The following is a 15,272-nucleotide window of genomic DNA, read 5'->3' on the forward strand; positions in this document are numbered from 1 at the left end:
TTTGGTTTGTAGTTCTTTGTCTCCTTCTTTTTATTCATAGTTATTTTCTGTGTGTTCTACATTAAATTCATTAGCTAAGGAGTTAATCAATTTTCATCTTAAAAGCAAAACTGCAAAAATATTTTAATCATGGTTTATGAGTAAAAAAAATCATTAATGAGTATTTTTTTTTATTTTAGAGCAAGGAGTTGATATACTTTGTGAAAGGAGCCTTGGAGAAGATATTGGACAGATGTACAAGGTTCTTCAGTGATGGGGGCACCCTACCGCTTCAAGATAAACACAAACAAATCTACATTAAAGAAGCATATAGGATGGGCTGCAATGGGCTTAGAGGTTTGAATAATTCTTTTAATCATTTGATTTAGAAATGTACATTTTAACAACTGTTTTGGTGTTAAGGTCAAGTAAGCATGAGTTAAAATTGCAGTTAAAAGTGTATTTTTCAAGTGAGCGATATAGGACCGTAATGGTCTCCCAGTGTGAAATAAATATTTCCAATCACCTGATCAGCATCACAAATACCAAATTGTTTGTATTTTTATACACCCATCTCTGAAAGAGCGGGGCATATTATGTGAACACCCATGGCGGGCCGGCAGGCGATCGGGGTCCAAAGCATGTCCGCTCTCTAAGTCAAAGAGTTTTCATCCGATCTTCACCAAACTTAGAGACAATGTTTGTGGGCATAATATCTCGGCCAAGTTCGATAACCACCCAAATCACCCCAGGCACTCTTGGATTATGGCCCTTGAATTACTTAAAAAAACTGTGAATTTAGCCTTGTCCGGTCTCTAAGTCGAACAGTTTTCATCCGATCTTCACCAAACTTGGTGACAGTGTTTGTGGGCATAATATATCTGCCAAGTACGCTAACCACCCAAATCGCCCAAAGGATTATAGCCGTTGAATTACTGGAAAAAGGGGAATTTAGCCTTGTCTGCTCTCTAAATCGAACAGTTTTCATCCGACGGGCGTGTTTTGTGACAGTCTGGCACTCTTGTTGGAATTGCACCAAACATCATGTCACAGAATGATTATTTACTGCTGGTTAATCATCACTATTGCTAGGACCTTGAAACTGATACATGAAATTTTTAGATGACTGAAATTCTTTCTCTTGATTTTATTTTCAGTGTTAGCAATGGCATATGGACCAAACATGAACAACCTTGTGTTTGTGGGGATGGTAGGGATCATTGATCCACCGAGACAGGGCGTTAAGGAGGCAATATCGTTACTTGTAGCTGGGGGTGTGTCTGTAAAAATGCTCACCGGAGACTCTGAGGAAACTGCTAAAGCTATTGGTACGATTCTATCTCTAGTATAAAATTAGCATAGGATTACAATACTTTATTACATTATTGTTTATATATCACATAAAAACTTTTACCCTACCGGTTGTAATGAAAAGTTCCTTGCTTTAAATAGTAAACAGTAAGTTTGCTAATGAATAAAATGTGATTATGTCTGTCAAAGATGACCAATTTTTCAAAGTAACTTAATCTGTGGACAGAGAGCATGTAGTTTTAGCTCATTTATTAGCTCATCTGATTTTTTGAAAAAAAATGATGAGTTATTGTCATCACTTGAGCGGTTGTCGGCGTCGGCGTCGGCGTCTGCGTCGGCGTTGCCTGGTTAAGTTTTATGTTTAGGTCAGCTTTTCTCCTAAACTATCAAAGCTATTGCTTTGAAACTTGGAATACTTGTTCACCATCATAAGCTGACCCTGTATAGCAAGAAACATAACTCCATCTTGCTTTTTGCAAGATTTATGGCCCCTTTTGTACTTAGAAAATATCAGATTTCTTGGTTAAGTTTTATGTTTAGGTCAACTTTTCTCCTAAACTATCAAAGCTATTGCTTTGAAACTTGGAATACTTGTTCACCATCATAAGCAGACCCTGTACATCAAGAAACATAACTCCATCTTGCTTTTTGCAAGATTTATTGCCCTTTTGGACTTAGAAAATCAGTTTTCTTGGTTAAGTTTTATGTTTAGGTCAGCTTTTATCCTAAACTATCAAAGCTATTGCTTTAAAACTTGCAACACTTGTTCACCATCATAAGTTGACCCTGTATAGCAAGAAACATAACTCTGTCCTGCTTTTTGCAAGATTTATGGCCCCTTTTGGACTTAGAAAATATCAGATTTCTTGGTTAAGTTTTATGTTTAGGTCAACTTTTTCTCTTAAACTATCAAAGCTATTGCTTTGAAACTTGCAACACTTGTTCACCATCATAAGCTGACCGTGTACAGCAAGCAACATAACTCCATCCTGCTTTTTGCAATAATTATTGCCCCTTTTGGACTTAGAAAATCATTTTCTTGGTTGAGTATTATGTTTAAGTCAACTTTTCTCATAAACTATCAAAGCTATTGCTTTAAAACTTGCAACAGTTTTTCACCATCATAAGTGGACACTGTACATCAAGAAACATAACTCTATCCTGCTTTTTGCAAGAATGATGGCCCTTTTTAGACTTAGAAAATCATGGGTAGGACAATATTTCTATTACACAAAAAAAATCAGATGAGCGTCAGCACCCGCAAGGCGGTGCTCTTGTTTGAAGTGTTAGAACTGTAGCACTCATCCATTCATTGGTGTGTTGACTTACTGATTTGGTATATGTAGGGAAGTTTTTATCTCATTAACCACTTGTGGAATTGGATTGGAACTTCACATAGCTTGTTTACAATGATAATCTGACATGGAATACACAGATATCCATTTTTAGCTCGACTATTCGAAGAATAGGGGAGCTATCCTACTCGCTCCGGCGTCGGCGTGAGTGTGAGCGTTAGCGTCACACAAATGTTAAAGTTTGCATACCACCCCAAATATTTTCAAAGTCCATTGAGATATTGCTTTGATATTTTGCATACTTGTTTACCATAATGACCCCAGTCTGTAAAAAGGAGGAGGCAACTCTATCAAGCATTTTGACTGAATTATGGCCCCTTTTCGACTTAGAATAAATGTTAAAGTTTCCATACCATCCCAAATATTTTCAAAGTCCATTGAGATATTGCTTTCATATTTTGCATACTTGTTTACCATCATGACCCCAGTCTGTAAAAAAGGAGGCAGCTCTATCAAGCATTTTGACTGAATTATGGCCCCTTTCGACTTACAATATGCTTATTGTAATGTTAAAGTTTTAGTCATTGCTTATATTATACTACCAAGCACTGAGAATAGTTGAGCGCGCTGTCCACTGACAGCTCTTGTTACAAAGTTTTGCCCCTTAACGACTTAACTATTTCTGGTCAAGTTTTCCTAGGCATGCTTGTATGACAGTAAACACTAGTTGGAATAGATTGAAACTTCACACAGTTGTTTACTTTGATGATCTGACATGAAGTGCATAAGCTCCATAACTGAGTTCTTTTTATACAGAGTTATGGCCCTTTTTGACTTTCTGTATTCATTTATTTAACTTACTTTACTGACAAGGTTTTCAAATAGTTGAATGTTGCTGTCCTTTGATAGCTTATGTCTTTGTTTTAAAGATTATGCAGTTTTCATTTGAATAAAGTTCTGAATATCCATTATTTTTGTAAAGGTGAAATATTTCATCTTCTCCACTGGATGAAATGTATTTCATTTATTTACAGAAAGCTCAAGAGAGACTTATTTCTAAATGATATGGTCCCAGAATGGACAAGTTACACTTTTATATTTCAGGCGGTAGACTTGGTCTGAGTGCCAATGGAGGGACAACTCTGTCTGGCGAGGAAATAGAGTCTCTGGATTTATCTTACCTGAAGAGTATCATTAGTAATGTCAACATTTTCTACAGGGTCACTCCAAGAAATAAAGTGAAAATTGTTAAGGTCAGTATTTTTATATAACTTTTTATGCAGGCGAAGGTGGGCATATTAAAATCGCACAGTCTGTGCGTGCATCAGTGAGTCTGTGCATCCGTGTGCATGTCTGTGTAAATTCTTGTCCAGGCTGTGACTGCCATCCATAAAGGGATTTTGAAATAACTTGGCAAAAATATTCACCATAATGATACGACGTGTCATGCCCAAGACCTAGACCCCTAGCTCCAAGGTCAAGGTCACATTTAGAGGTCAAAGGTTAACAGGGTCTGTTTTGTGTCCAGTCCATAACTCTTGTCATCCATTAAGGGATTTTGAAATAACTTGGCATTGAAGGTTTCCAAATTTTAAGGGTGTCCCAACACTTTGGGAAAATACCATATATTGCGACTAAAATTTGGTCATGTAATACTAGTTTGTAGAAATAAATCTGAGCAGTTGATAGATTTAATAAAGTATTCTTGATCACAGCAGTTAGGCAGATTGGTCATATGAAATTCATTTTTGACAAGCTGTTTGTTTATTTCAACAATTCAACTTTACCATTTTGCAGGCATTACAGGCAAATGGTTTAGTTGTGGGTATGACCGGAGATGGTGTCAATGATGCCGTGGCACTGAAGGCAGCAGATATAGGCATATCAATGGGCAAATCAGGAACTGATGTGTCAAAGGAAGCAGCTGATATGATATTAGTTGATGATGATTTCTCTGTAACATTGTAAGTTGAGAATTCTTTAAAAATGGCTACTTTGATAGGACATTTACATAGAGTGGTGGGACCAGTGCACAATGCGAAATCATAATAAATGCATTCAGTACAAATAAGAGATTAACTTGTCTCTGCCTGTCTCTTGTTGTTAAAATTCAGAAGTTGTCCAAGCACTAACTTTAGTTTTATTTAAAAATGAAAAAACGGATATGACCACCAAAAGATCTTGTTATTTATAAATTGAGTAAAACCAGTGCACACTAGCCTACTTTAAAATGTGTCTATGCATGGCATATCTTAGATGAAAAAAGCACACCCAAGTTTGACTAAAAAAATGTTGCAAAATTAAATTTAGTATTTTATAGGTAAAATTTTGTCCCATGTAGTTTACTTTTGACATGCCTTGAGTAAAATTTACCATTAGTAAAAGAAGATTTTTCAAATTTTGGTGTTTATAATTGCAATATAATTAGGAGAGTGGAAAAAGATGGTAAACCAGTTGATTCTTCATTTATATATATTACTGAAACGATTTTTGTTGCAGTGTAATGCCATTTCAGAAATATTATTTAATTCTAATGTCTTATACAAAAATTGTTTTAATACAAAAACAAATATGTCCTTTTGTTATTCCATTAAGACAGTTTCATTGTGAAGTACGTATTTCATGTATCAAATGAACTTGATATTTCGATTTTACAAAAGTACAAAAGTTACTGTCGTTTTATCACAAGGGGCACTGTCTTGACCATCTCATGATTTAGAGACTGGCAAGCAATTGCTAGTAAGTTAACAAATACTGCACACAGAAAATATTTCTTAAAACTGCGCAAGTTCTTGTGACATTCCTTGATATATAGGATATATTCCAAGTGTTGGTATATATATGCCAGGCATTTGTCCCACTGTTCTAATTTTCGAAACGAAATACAGTACAATCGCGATCCTACGAAAAGCCAAGGGACCGGCCGTTTTTGTCGTAATATCGCATTTTCGTTCGAGTGTAGCATAGGAACTTTCGCTATACAGCACATTTATATCTACACGTCGTAACCCGTGATATTTAAACATGTGATTTTCAAATCGGAGTACATGTATACCAATTTTATATGTACATCTGGGTTTACTACAAATCTTATTCGAATCTGAGCTCAGATGGTATGTAGAATGTAGAACAGGTTTTTTTCTTCACTTTTTATTCACTGTACATAAAACATATACAGGGTACATTGTTGCACGAGAAAAAAAAATCGCAATTGCATATTCCGATACCCTCAGCTACCATTTACTGAATTGTTTGGTATAATAAAATGACAATATACAGACGATCAGGACTTAAATATTGTTTTATTTTCTCTATGCAGTGATTGTTTGAGACGTATAGATATCGAAGCAAGTGTGACTTGTATATGCCATCCGGTCGGATAGTTATAGGAGAAAAAAAATAACCACTAACTTGTGTCATAGTGTACAGCGTATGTGTTTCGAATTTAATTACTAAGTTTTCACACTTTAATCACTGTATACGCCCAGCTAAATGATAGTGACACTTTCCACTCTAAAGCATTTTCACGCCGTTAAGGAAGGTGTGAAAACTTAGACGATACATGGTAAAATCGCAACTAAAACAAGTTGAAAACAGGCTTTAAGGGCATAACAATACATTCGTAGGAGTGCATTTTTCGTAAAAGCGCAGTTTCGTAAAACCGCGACTTTGTTACATAGAAATAAGAAAGAAAGCAGCCGGGTCCACAACACCTTTTCGTAGTATACTGGTATTTCGTTAAATTGCGATTCGTAGCATCGCGAATGCACTGTAGATGTAAATTCTATTTGATTTATTCATTAGGACTTAATTTCATGACATCCATGAAAATTAGTTCCATACTACTGGTAATAATAATGATATCACAGTATCTTAATGGTAATTATTTTCTCATTTATTCATTTACAGAAGTGCAATAGAAGAAGGAAAAGCCATATTTTACAACATAAGAAACTTCGTTAGATTTCAGCTTAGCACGTAAGTCAATAAATATCCGGAAATTATAAGAGAAATGAAATATATTAGTATGTGTTTTAAAGGTTAAATTAGGTGATTCACTTAGAATATATTCAGCAGTAAAATGTTTGAAATTGATAGAATTACATGTAATGGTTCCCTCAATTGACATTATACTTTTTGGGTTCATACTTTCTGCTTACACTCAAATGCTTGTGATATTTATACATTATTACATCCAAACTTCATGTCAGAAGGTGAGGTTATAATTTAAAGAATGTTGTTATTTTACAGGAGTATAGCAGCCTTGTCTCTGATCGCATTGTCTACATTATTCAAGTTACCAAATCCACTGAATGCAATGCAGATTCTGTGGATAAACATTATAATGGATGGGCCTCCTGCACAGAGGTAAAATATCTGCTTGGTAAAACTTTGGTTTGGAACATGTCATTGATTCTATGTAGATTATTGTTTTAATGGACTGGCTTCTTGTCAGATACCAGTCAGTGTAAGTTGTATTTGCAACACAGCATTTTTATATGACTGTTTTGAAAAACATGTATTATCTGATGGCCCGTGCCCGTGCTCTGTCTGTCCATCATAATTCGTGTCTAGAGCATAACTATATAACCATTAAAGGTATTGACTTTAAACTCTGCATATAGGTAAATGGCGATGAAATGTGCAGAGCACTTAAACCAGCTTTGTAGGTCAAAGGTCAAGGTGACAGGGTGATAGGACAGAGGTCAAGGTTACAACAAGGTAAAATCTGCCCATCATATTTGGTGTCCAGAGCATAACTTAAAAAGTATTAAAGGAATTGCTTTGAAACTTGGTGGTGACCGATGAGACAATGTGCAGACTGCAACAATCTACATTGCACCCCCCTTCCACCCATTTACCCCCCCCCCTATTTACCCCCCCCCCCCCCCCCCACCGCCCTCCCTCCATTCATTTAGTTTCTCAATCTTTAGTATCCTGTCGCCACCACTGCACACACACAAACCCCTGCTTCCTATCCCTCCCCCACCAGGGCGCATGTTTCGGATGGCTCGCTTGAAGGTCAAGGTCACACTTAGGGGTCAAAGATCGTACCTTTGGGCGTATATTGCTCCGCATTGCTGTGTTCTTGTTCAATAAAGGTGTGAAAGAAATTCTGTTAATTTACTGCAGAGTTGTCCTACATACTGCTTTAATTTTTAGCTCACCTGTCACGAAGTGACAAGGTGAGCTATTGTGACCGCTTGATGTCCGTAGTGCGTCTTCCGTTGTCCATCTTACGTCAACAATTTCTAAAAAAATCTTCTTCTTCAAAACCACTGGGCAGAATACACCAAACTTCACAGGAATGATCCTTTGGTGGCCCCCTTTCAAAATTGTTCAAAGAATTGAATTCCATGCAGAACTCTGGTTGCCATGGCAACCGAAAGGAAAAACCTAAAAAAACTTCTTATCCAAAACCACAGGGCCTAGGGCTTTGATATCTGGTGTGTAGCATCATTTAGTGGTCCTCTACCAAAATTGTTCAGATTATCTCCCTAGGGTCAAATATGGCCCCGCCCCGGGGGTCACATGGTTTATATAGACTTATAGAGGGAAAACTTTGAAAATCTTCCTGTACCTCGCCTAGGGCTTTGATATTTGGTGTGTAGCATCATCTAGTGGTCCTCTACCAAGATTGTTCAAATTATCTCCCTAGGGTCAAATATGGCCCCGCCCCAGGATCCCAAGTTTTACATAGACTTATATAGGAAAAAAAGTTTAAAAATCTTCTTGTCTGAAACCACAACACTTAGACCTTTGATATTTGGCTTGTAGCATTGTCTTATGGTCCTCAACCAAAATTGTTCAAATTGTACCCCTTGGGTGAAAAGAGGCCCAGCCCTGGGGGTCCCAAGTTTTATATAGACTTATATAGGAAAAAGCTTTAAAAATTTTCTTGTCTGAAACCATACAACCTAGGCTTTTGATATTTGGTATGATGCATTGTCTAGTAGTCCGCTACCAAAATTGTTCAAATTATGCCCCTGGGATTAAAAGAGGCCCCGCCCTGGGGTCACTTAGTTATTATGTGAGTTATATAGGAAAAATATTTAAAAAATCATCTGATCCTATTTCCAAGACTGTTTAATTATAATTACCCGATGACCCCAAGTAATATGATGTCACTTGACTGTGACCTTGACCTACTGACCTGCTTTCTTGTTTTTAGCTCACCTGTCACATAGTGACAAGGTGAGCTTTTGTGATCACCCTTGGTCCGTCGTCCGTCGTCAGTCCGTGCGTCCGTCCGTGCGTCAACAATTTCTTGTCTGCACGATAGTGGTTTCATTTATGATTTTATTTTAACCAAACTTGCACACAACTTGTATCACCATAAGATCTTGATTCCTTTCTTGAACTGGCCAGATCCCATTAAATGATTATGGGATCCAGAGTTATGGCCCCTGAAAGGGCCAAAATTAGCTATTTTGACCTTGTCTGAACAATAGCAGCTTTATTTATGTCTCCCCCAGGAGACATATTGTTTTTGCCCTGTCCGTCCGTCCGTCCGTCCGTCCGTCCGTACGTCACACTTCATTTCCGAGCAATAACTGGAGAACCATTTGACCTAGAACCTTCAAACTTCATAGGGTTGTAGGGCTGATGGAGTAGACGACCCCTATTGTTTTTGGGGTCACTCCGTCAAAGGTCAAGGTCACAGGGGCCTGAACATTGAAAACCATTTCCGATCAATAACTAGAGAACCACTTGACCCAGAATGATGAAACTTCATAGGATGATTGGCCATGAAGAGTAGATGACCTCTATTGATTTTGGGGTCACTTGACCCAGAATGTTGAAACTTCATAGGATGATTGGCCATGTAGAGTAGATGACCCCTATTGATTTTGGGGTCACTCCGTAAAAGGTCAAGGTCACAGGGGCCTGAACATTGAAAACCATTTCCGATCAATAACTAGAGAACCACTTGACCCAGAATGTTGAAACTTCATAGGATGATTGACCATGAAGAGTAGATGACCCCTATTGATTTTGGGGTCACTCCATCAAAGGTCAAGGTCACAGGGGCCTGAACATGGAAAACCATTTCCGATCAATAACTAGAGAACCACTTGACCCAGAATGTTGAAACTTCATAGGATGATTGTACATGCAAAGTAGATGACCCCTATCGATTTTGGGGTCACTCCATTAAAGGTCAAGGTCACAGGGGCCTGAACATTGAAAACCATTTCCGGTCAGTAACTTGAGAACCACTTGACCCAGAATGTTGAAACTTAATAGGATGATTGGTCATGCAGAGTAGATGACCCCTAATGATTTTGGGGTCACTCTGTGAAAGGTCAAGGTCACAGGGGCCTGAACATTGAAAACCATTTCCGGTCAGTAACTTGAGAACCACTTGACCCAGAATGATGAAACTTCATAGGATGATTGGTCATGCAGAGTAGATGACCCCTAACGATTTTAGGGTCACTCTGTTAAAGGTCAAGGCCACAGGGGCCTGAACATGGAAAACCATTTCCAATCAATAACTTGAGAACCTCTCGACGCAGAATGTTGAAACTTCATAGGATGATTGTTCATGCAGAGTAAATGACCCATATTGTTTTTGGGGTCACTTCGTTAAAGATCAAGGTCAAAGAGGCCTGAACATTGATAACCAGTTCTGATCAATAACTTGAGAACCACTTGACCCAGAATGTTGAAACTTCATAGGATGATTGAACATGCAGAGTAGATGACCCCTATTGATTTTGGGGTCAGTCTATTAAAGGTCAAGGTCACAGTGGCCTGTTCATGTAAAATCATTTTTATACGCCCGTTTGAAAAACGGGACGTATTATGGGAACGCCCCTGGCGGGCGGATGGGCGGGCGGGCGGCGTCCAGAGACCTTGTCCGGAGCATATCTTCTACATGCATGGAGGGATTTTGATGAAACTTGGCACAGTTGTTCACCATCATGAGACGGAGTGTCATGCGCAAGAACCAGGTCCCTAGGTCTAAGGTCAAGGTCACACTTAGAGGTCAAAGGTCAAATTCAAGAATGACTTTGTCCGGAGCATATCTTCTTCATGTATGGAGGGATTTTGATGAAAGTTGGCACAATTGTTCATCATCATGAGACGGAGTGTCATGCGCAAAAACCAGGTCCCTAGGTCTAAGGTCAAGGTCACACTTAGAGGTCAAAGGATACAAGAATGAAAAATTCAAGAATGACTTTGTCCGGAGCATATCTTCTTCATGCATGGAAGGATTTTGATGTAGCTTGGCACAGTTGTTCACCATAATGAGAGGGAGTGTCATGCGCAAGAACCAGGTTCCTAGGTCTAAGGTCAAGGTCACACTTAGAGGTCAAAGGATACAAGAATGAAAACTTTGTCCGGAGCATATCTTCTTCATGCATGAAAGGACTTTGATGTAGCTTGGCAAAATTGTTCACCATCATGAGACGGAGTGTCATGCGCAAGAACCAGGTCCCTAGGGGTAAGGTCAAGGTCACACTTAGAGGTCAAAGGATACAAGAATGAAAACTGTCCGGAGCATTTCTTCTTCATGCATTGAGGGATTTTGATACAACTTGGCACAAATGTTCACAAGCATGAGACGGAGTGTCATGCGCAAGAACCAGGTCCCTCGGTCTAAGGTCAAGGTCACACTTAAAGGTCAAAGGTCAGATACAAGAATGACTTTGTCTGGAGCATTTCTTCTTCATGCATGGAGGGATTTTGATGTAACTTGGCACAATTGTACACCATCATGAGACGGAGTGTCATGCACTGGTCCCTTCTTTTGAATTACTTCCCTTTGCTGTTACTATAAATAGCTTATATTGTAACTTTTTCATTACAAGTCGTAGGGAAAAATCGAGACCACTTTTCTGTAGTACAACATGCATGTTACATCCAATTCTGAGGTGTATTTTGAGCTATCTCTACCTGGTAAGGATTTTTGTGTGGACTTGTAATTTTTTTTTTTTTTCTCTCTCTTTAAAGATTAACTTCCCTTAGTTGTTACTATAAATAACTTACATTGTAACTTTTTTATAATTGACCGTAGGGAAAAACCAAGACCACTTTTCTGTGGTACAACATTGATGTTACTTTCAAATTTTGGGTGTATTTTAAGGTATCTCTACCTGGTAAGGATTTTTTTGTGGACTTAGAAAAATAAAAGAATTACAATAATTTCTAAAAAAAAACAACATTGTAAACAACTAGAAAATTAAAATTCCATTTGCAAATACAGGTGCTAGTGTAAACAAATTTGCTGTGACGGGCGTATATTGTGACATTCTGCACCCTTGTTTGGAAATAACTTGAGAACCACTTGACCTACAATGTTGAAACTTAATAGGATGATTGGACATGCAGAGTAGATGACCCCTATTTATTTTGAGGTCACTTGATCAAAGGTCAAGGTCACAGGAGCCTGAACAGTGACTTGAGAACCACTAGGCCAAGAGTGTTGAAATTTAGCGGGATGTCTGGACATGCCAAGTAGATGATCCCTATTGCAGCTAACCATCAGTGTCTCTTTGACTTTCGCTCCTGACCCCTATTGACTTCTTGCCTAAAGGACTTTGCATTGGGGAGACATGCGCTTTTTTACAAAAGCATTTTCTAGTTATAACTTGATTTTTACCAAACTGGCACACAACTTGTATCACTATAAGATCTTGGTTCCTTTCTTGAACTGGTGAAATTCCAATATGGGTTCCAGAGTTATGGCCCCTGAAAGGGCCAGAATTAGCTATTTTGACCTTGTCTGCACAATAGCAGCTTCATTTATGATTTGAATTTGATCAAACTTGCACAAAACTTGTGTCACCATAAGATCTTGGTTCCTTTTTTAAACTGGCCAGATCCCTTAATAGGTTCCAGAGTTATGGCCCCTGAAAGGACCAAAATTAGCTATTTTGACCTTGTCTGCACAATAGCAGCTTCATTTATGATTTGATTTTAACCAAACTTGCACACAACTTGTATTACCACAAGATCTTGGTTCCTTTCTTGAACTGGCCAGATTCCGTCATGGGTTCCAGAGTTATGGCCCCTTAAATGTCCAAAATTGGCTATTTTGGCTTTTGCAGCCATATAGATACTTCAGTTATGGTTTTATTTGATACAAACTTCCAAAATATCTTTAGCAACAATAAATCTTGGATTCCATGACAAATCAGATCCAATCGTAGGTTCCAGAGTTATTTTATATCTGATTACCGCCCCTGATTTTAATCAAAATGGATTTATATCAGTAAGTACTTATAGGACTTATTTGAAATTTCATTATTGTCATTAGTTGGATCGAGCCAATCAGGGTAGATAACTATGGATTGATTTTATGTCAAATTACCTCCCTTTATTTCAAATTAAAATGGGTATATCTCCGTAACTAATGAAGATACTGATCTGAAATTTCATTTTTGTCAGCAGATTTATTTGGCAGATCCTTCTTTTGTTCACTTACAATAATTTTTTTTTTTAATTACTTCCCTTTTACGTTACTATAAATAGCTTATTTTTAGTAACTTTTTTATTATTGGCCGTAGGGAAAAACTGAGACCACTTTTCTGTGGTACAACATGGATGGTACCTCCAATTTTTAGGTGTATTTTGACATATCTGTACCTTGTAAGAATTTTTTTTCTTTTTGGTTAAATTTCTTCTCTTTGTTGTTTCTGTCCTTTTTTCTGAGGACCTTCTTGTCCTCAAGTGCAATGGTAACAGGTGAGTGATATAGGGCCATCATGGCCCTCTTGTTATCTTTTGTAACACATTTTTAAAATCCCGAACGGTACTCTAGTTAATAATGAGCCTGCAGTTAATAGGTTTACCTTGACACATACAAGAAAAGAGAAATAAAAAGCTTGCTGAAAACACGCCTTTTTGAGGGATCAAAAATTCTAATCTTGAGAAGCTATTGCAGTTTCTCTTCCTAATAAAGATTGGACTGTAACCTATATTTATTATATGAGTTATTTGCATTGTTGTTTTTGTAAAGCACACATTAAGTTTGTAAGATATGCAGAAAAGATTTTTATTCCAGTAGCAACAGAATAATAAAATTATTGTAAAATAGAAGAGATTTAGCCTCTCTTTGTAGAAAGCCCATGATATCTGAGAAATTGTTGTGTGCTCTTGGAGTCGCACTTCTTTAATCAATAAGATATATCATTCTTATATAACATAGTTGCTAATAATGTACAGGGTGCCTTTTCTGCACTTAACTAGATCAATCTGTATGTCGGTGAATCGGTACTAAAAGTTCAGAAACACTTTTACATATACGTGAAGTATTCAAGTTACTCCTGACTTCTTCATACTAAATTTCTTACAATAAAAAATCTACAATCATGAAACAAATTTGTACTTTTTAGCTCGACTTTTCCAAGAAAAAGTAGAGCTATTGCACTCGCGTCGGCGTCGCCATTGGTTAAAGTTTTTGATAAAGTCAAATATCTCTGTTACTATCAAAGCTATTGACTTGAAACTTAAAATAGTTATTTACTATCAAAGTCTACACCAGGAGAAACAATCCCCATAACTCTGGTTTGAATTTTGACAGAATTATGCCCCTTTTTAACATAGAATTTTTGGTTAAAGTTTTTGATAAAGTCAAATATCTCTGTTACCATCAAGGCTATTGACTTGAAATTTAAAATACTTATGTACCATCAAAGTCTTCACCAGAAGAAACACTCCCCATAACTCTGGTTTGAATTTTGACAGAATTATGCCCCTTTTTAACTTAGAATTTTTTGTTAAAAGTCAAATATCTCTGTTACTGTTAAAGCTTTTGACTTGAAACTCAGAATAGTTATTTACTATCAAAGTCTACACCAGGAGACACAATTCCCATAACTCTGGTTTGAATTTTGACAGAATTATGCCCCTTTTTAACTTAGAATTTTTTGTTAAAAGTCAAATATTTGGTTATAGTTTTTGATAAAGTCAAATATCTCTGTTACTATCAAAGCTTTTGACTTGAAACTTAAAATACTTTTTTACCATCAAAGTCTACACCAGGAGAAACAATATCCATAACTCTGATTTGAATTTTGACAGAACTATGCCCCTTTTTAACTTAGAATTTTTTGTTAAAAGTCAAATATCTCTGTTACTGTTAAAGCTTTTGACTTGAAACTCAAAATAATTATTTACTATCAAAGCCTACACCAGGAGACAAAATTCCCATAACCCTGATTTGAATTTTGACAGAGTTATGTCCCTTTTTAACTTAGAATTTTTTTTACTGGCAAAGCTCTCATTCAGAGTCAAGCACTGAGAAAAGTCGAGCGCTGTCTTATGGACAGCTCTTGTTGAATGATGTTATTATTATTTATTTTTTTAAAGTTGCTTAATGTTATGTGAGAATATATCTGTGAATGTTACAAAATGTGTGTGCAACAGCAGGTTTTTATGTTTGTGTAATATTCTTGTGTCTTGAAGAACATGTTTTTAGATTGATCTATTTTTAGCTCACCTGTCACATAGTGACAAGGTGAGCTTTTGTGATCGTGCAGCATCCGTCGTCCGTGCGTGCGTAAACTTTTGCTTGTGACCACTCTAGAGGTCATATTTTTAATGGGATCTTTATGAAATTTGGTGAGAATGTTCACCTTGATGATATCTAGGTCAATTTCGAAACTGGGTCACATGTGGTCAAAAACTAGGTCAGTAGGTCTAAAAAAAGAAAAACCTTGTGACCTCTCTAGAGGC

General features: G+C 37.2%; 1 protein-coding gene across 2 annotated transcripts in view; it reads left to right on the plus strand.

The window, feature by feature from the left end:
• The window catches only part of LOC123549090 (calcium-transporting ATPase type 2C member 1-like), a 64,138-nt gene that overhangs the window by 36,381 nt on the left and 12,485 nt on the right, over positions 1-15,272 (plus strand). For both annotated transcript variants that reach the window (XM_053545640.1, XM_053545641.1), the window contains 6 exons: positions 180-336; positions 1,137-1,307; positions 3,690-3,838; positions 4,383-4,549; positions 6,495-6,563; positions 6,837-6,953. In XM_053545640.1, coding sequence (XP_053401615.1) covers positions 180-336; positions 1,137-1,307; positions 3,690-3,838; positions 4,383-4,549; positions 6,495-6,563; positions 6,837-6,953 — 830 coding nt within the window. The remainder of the gene's footprint in view (positions 1-179; positions 337-1,136; positions 1,308-3,689; positions 3,839-4,382; positions 4,550-6,494; positions 6,564-6,836; positions 6,954-15,272) is intronic.

The sequence above is a fragment of the Mercenaria mercenaria genome, chromosome 6 (genome assembly GCF_021730395.1).
Source record: "Mercenaria mercenaria strain notata chromosome 6, MADL_Memer_1, whole genome shotgun sequence".
Lineage (NCBI taxonomy): Eukaryota > Metazoa > Mollusca > Bivalvia > Venerida > Veneridae > Mercenaria > Mercenaria mercenaria.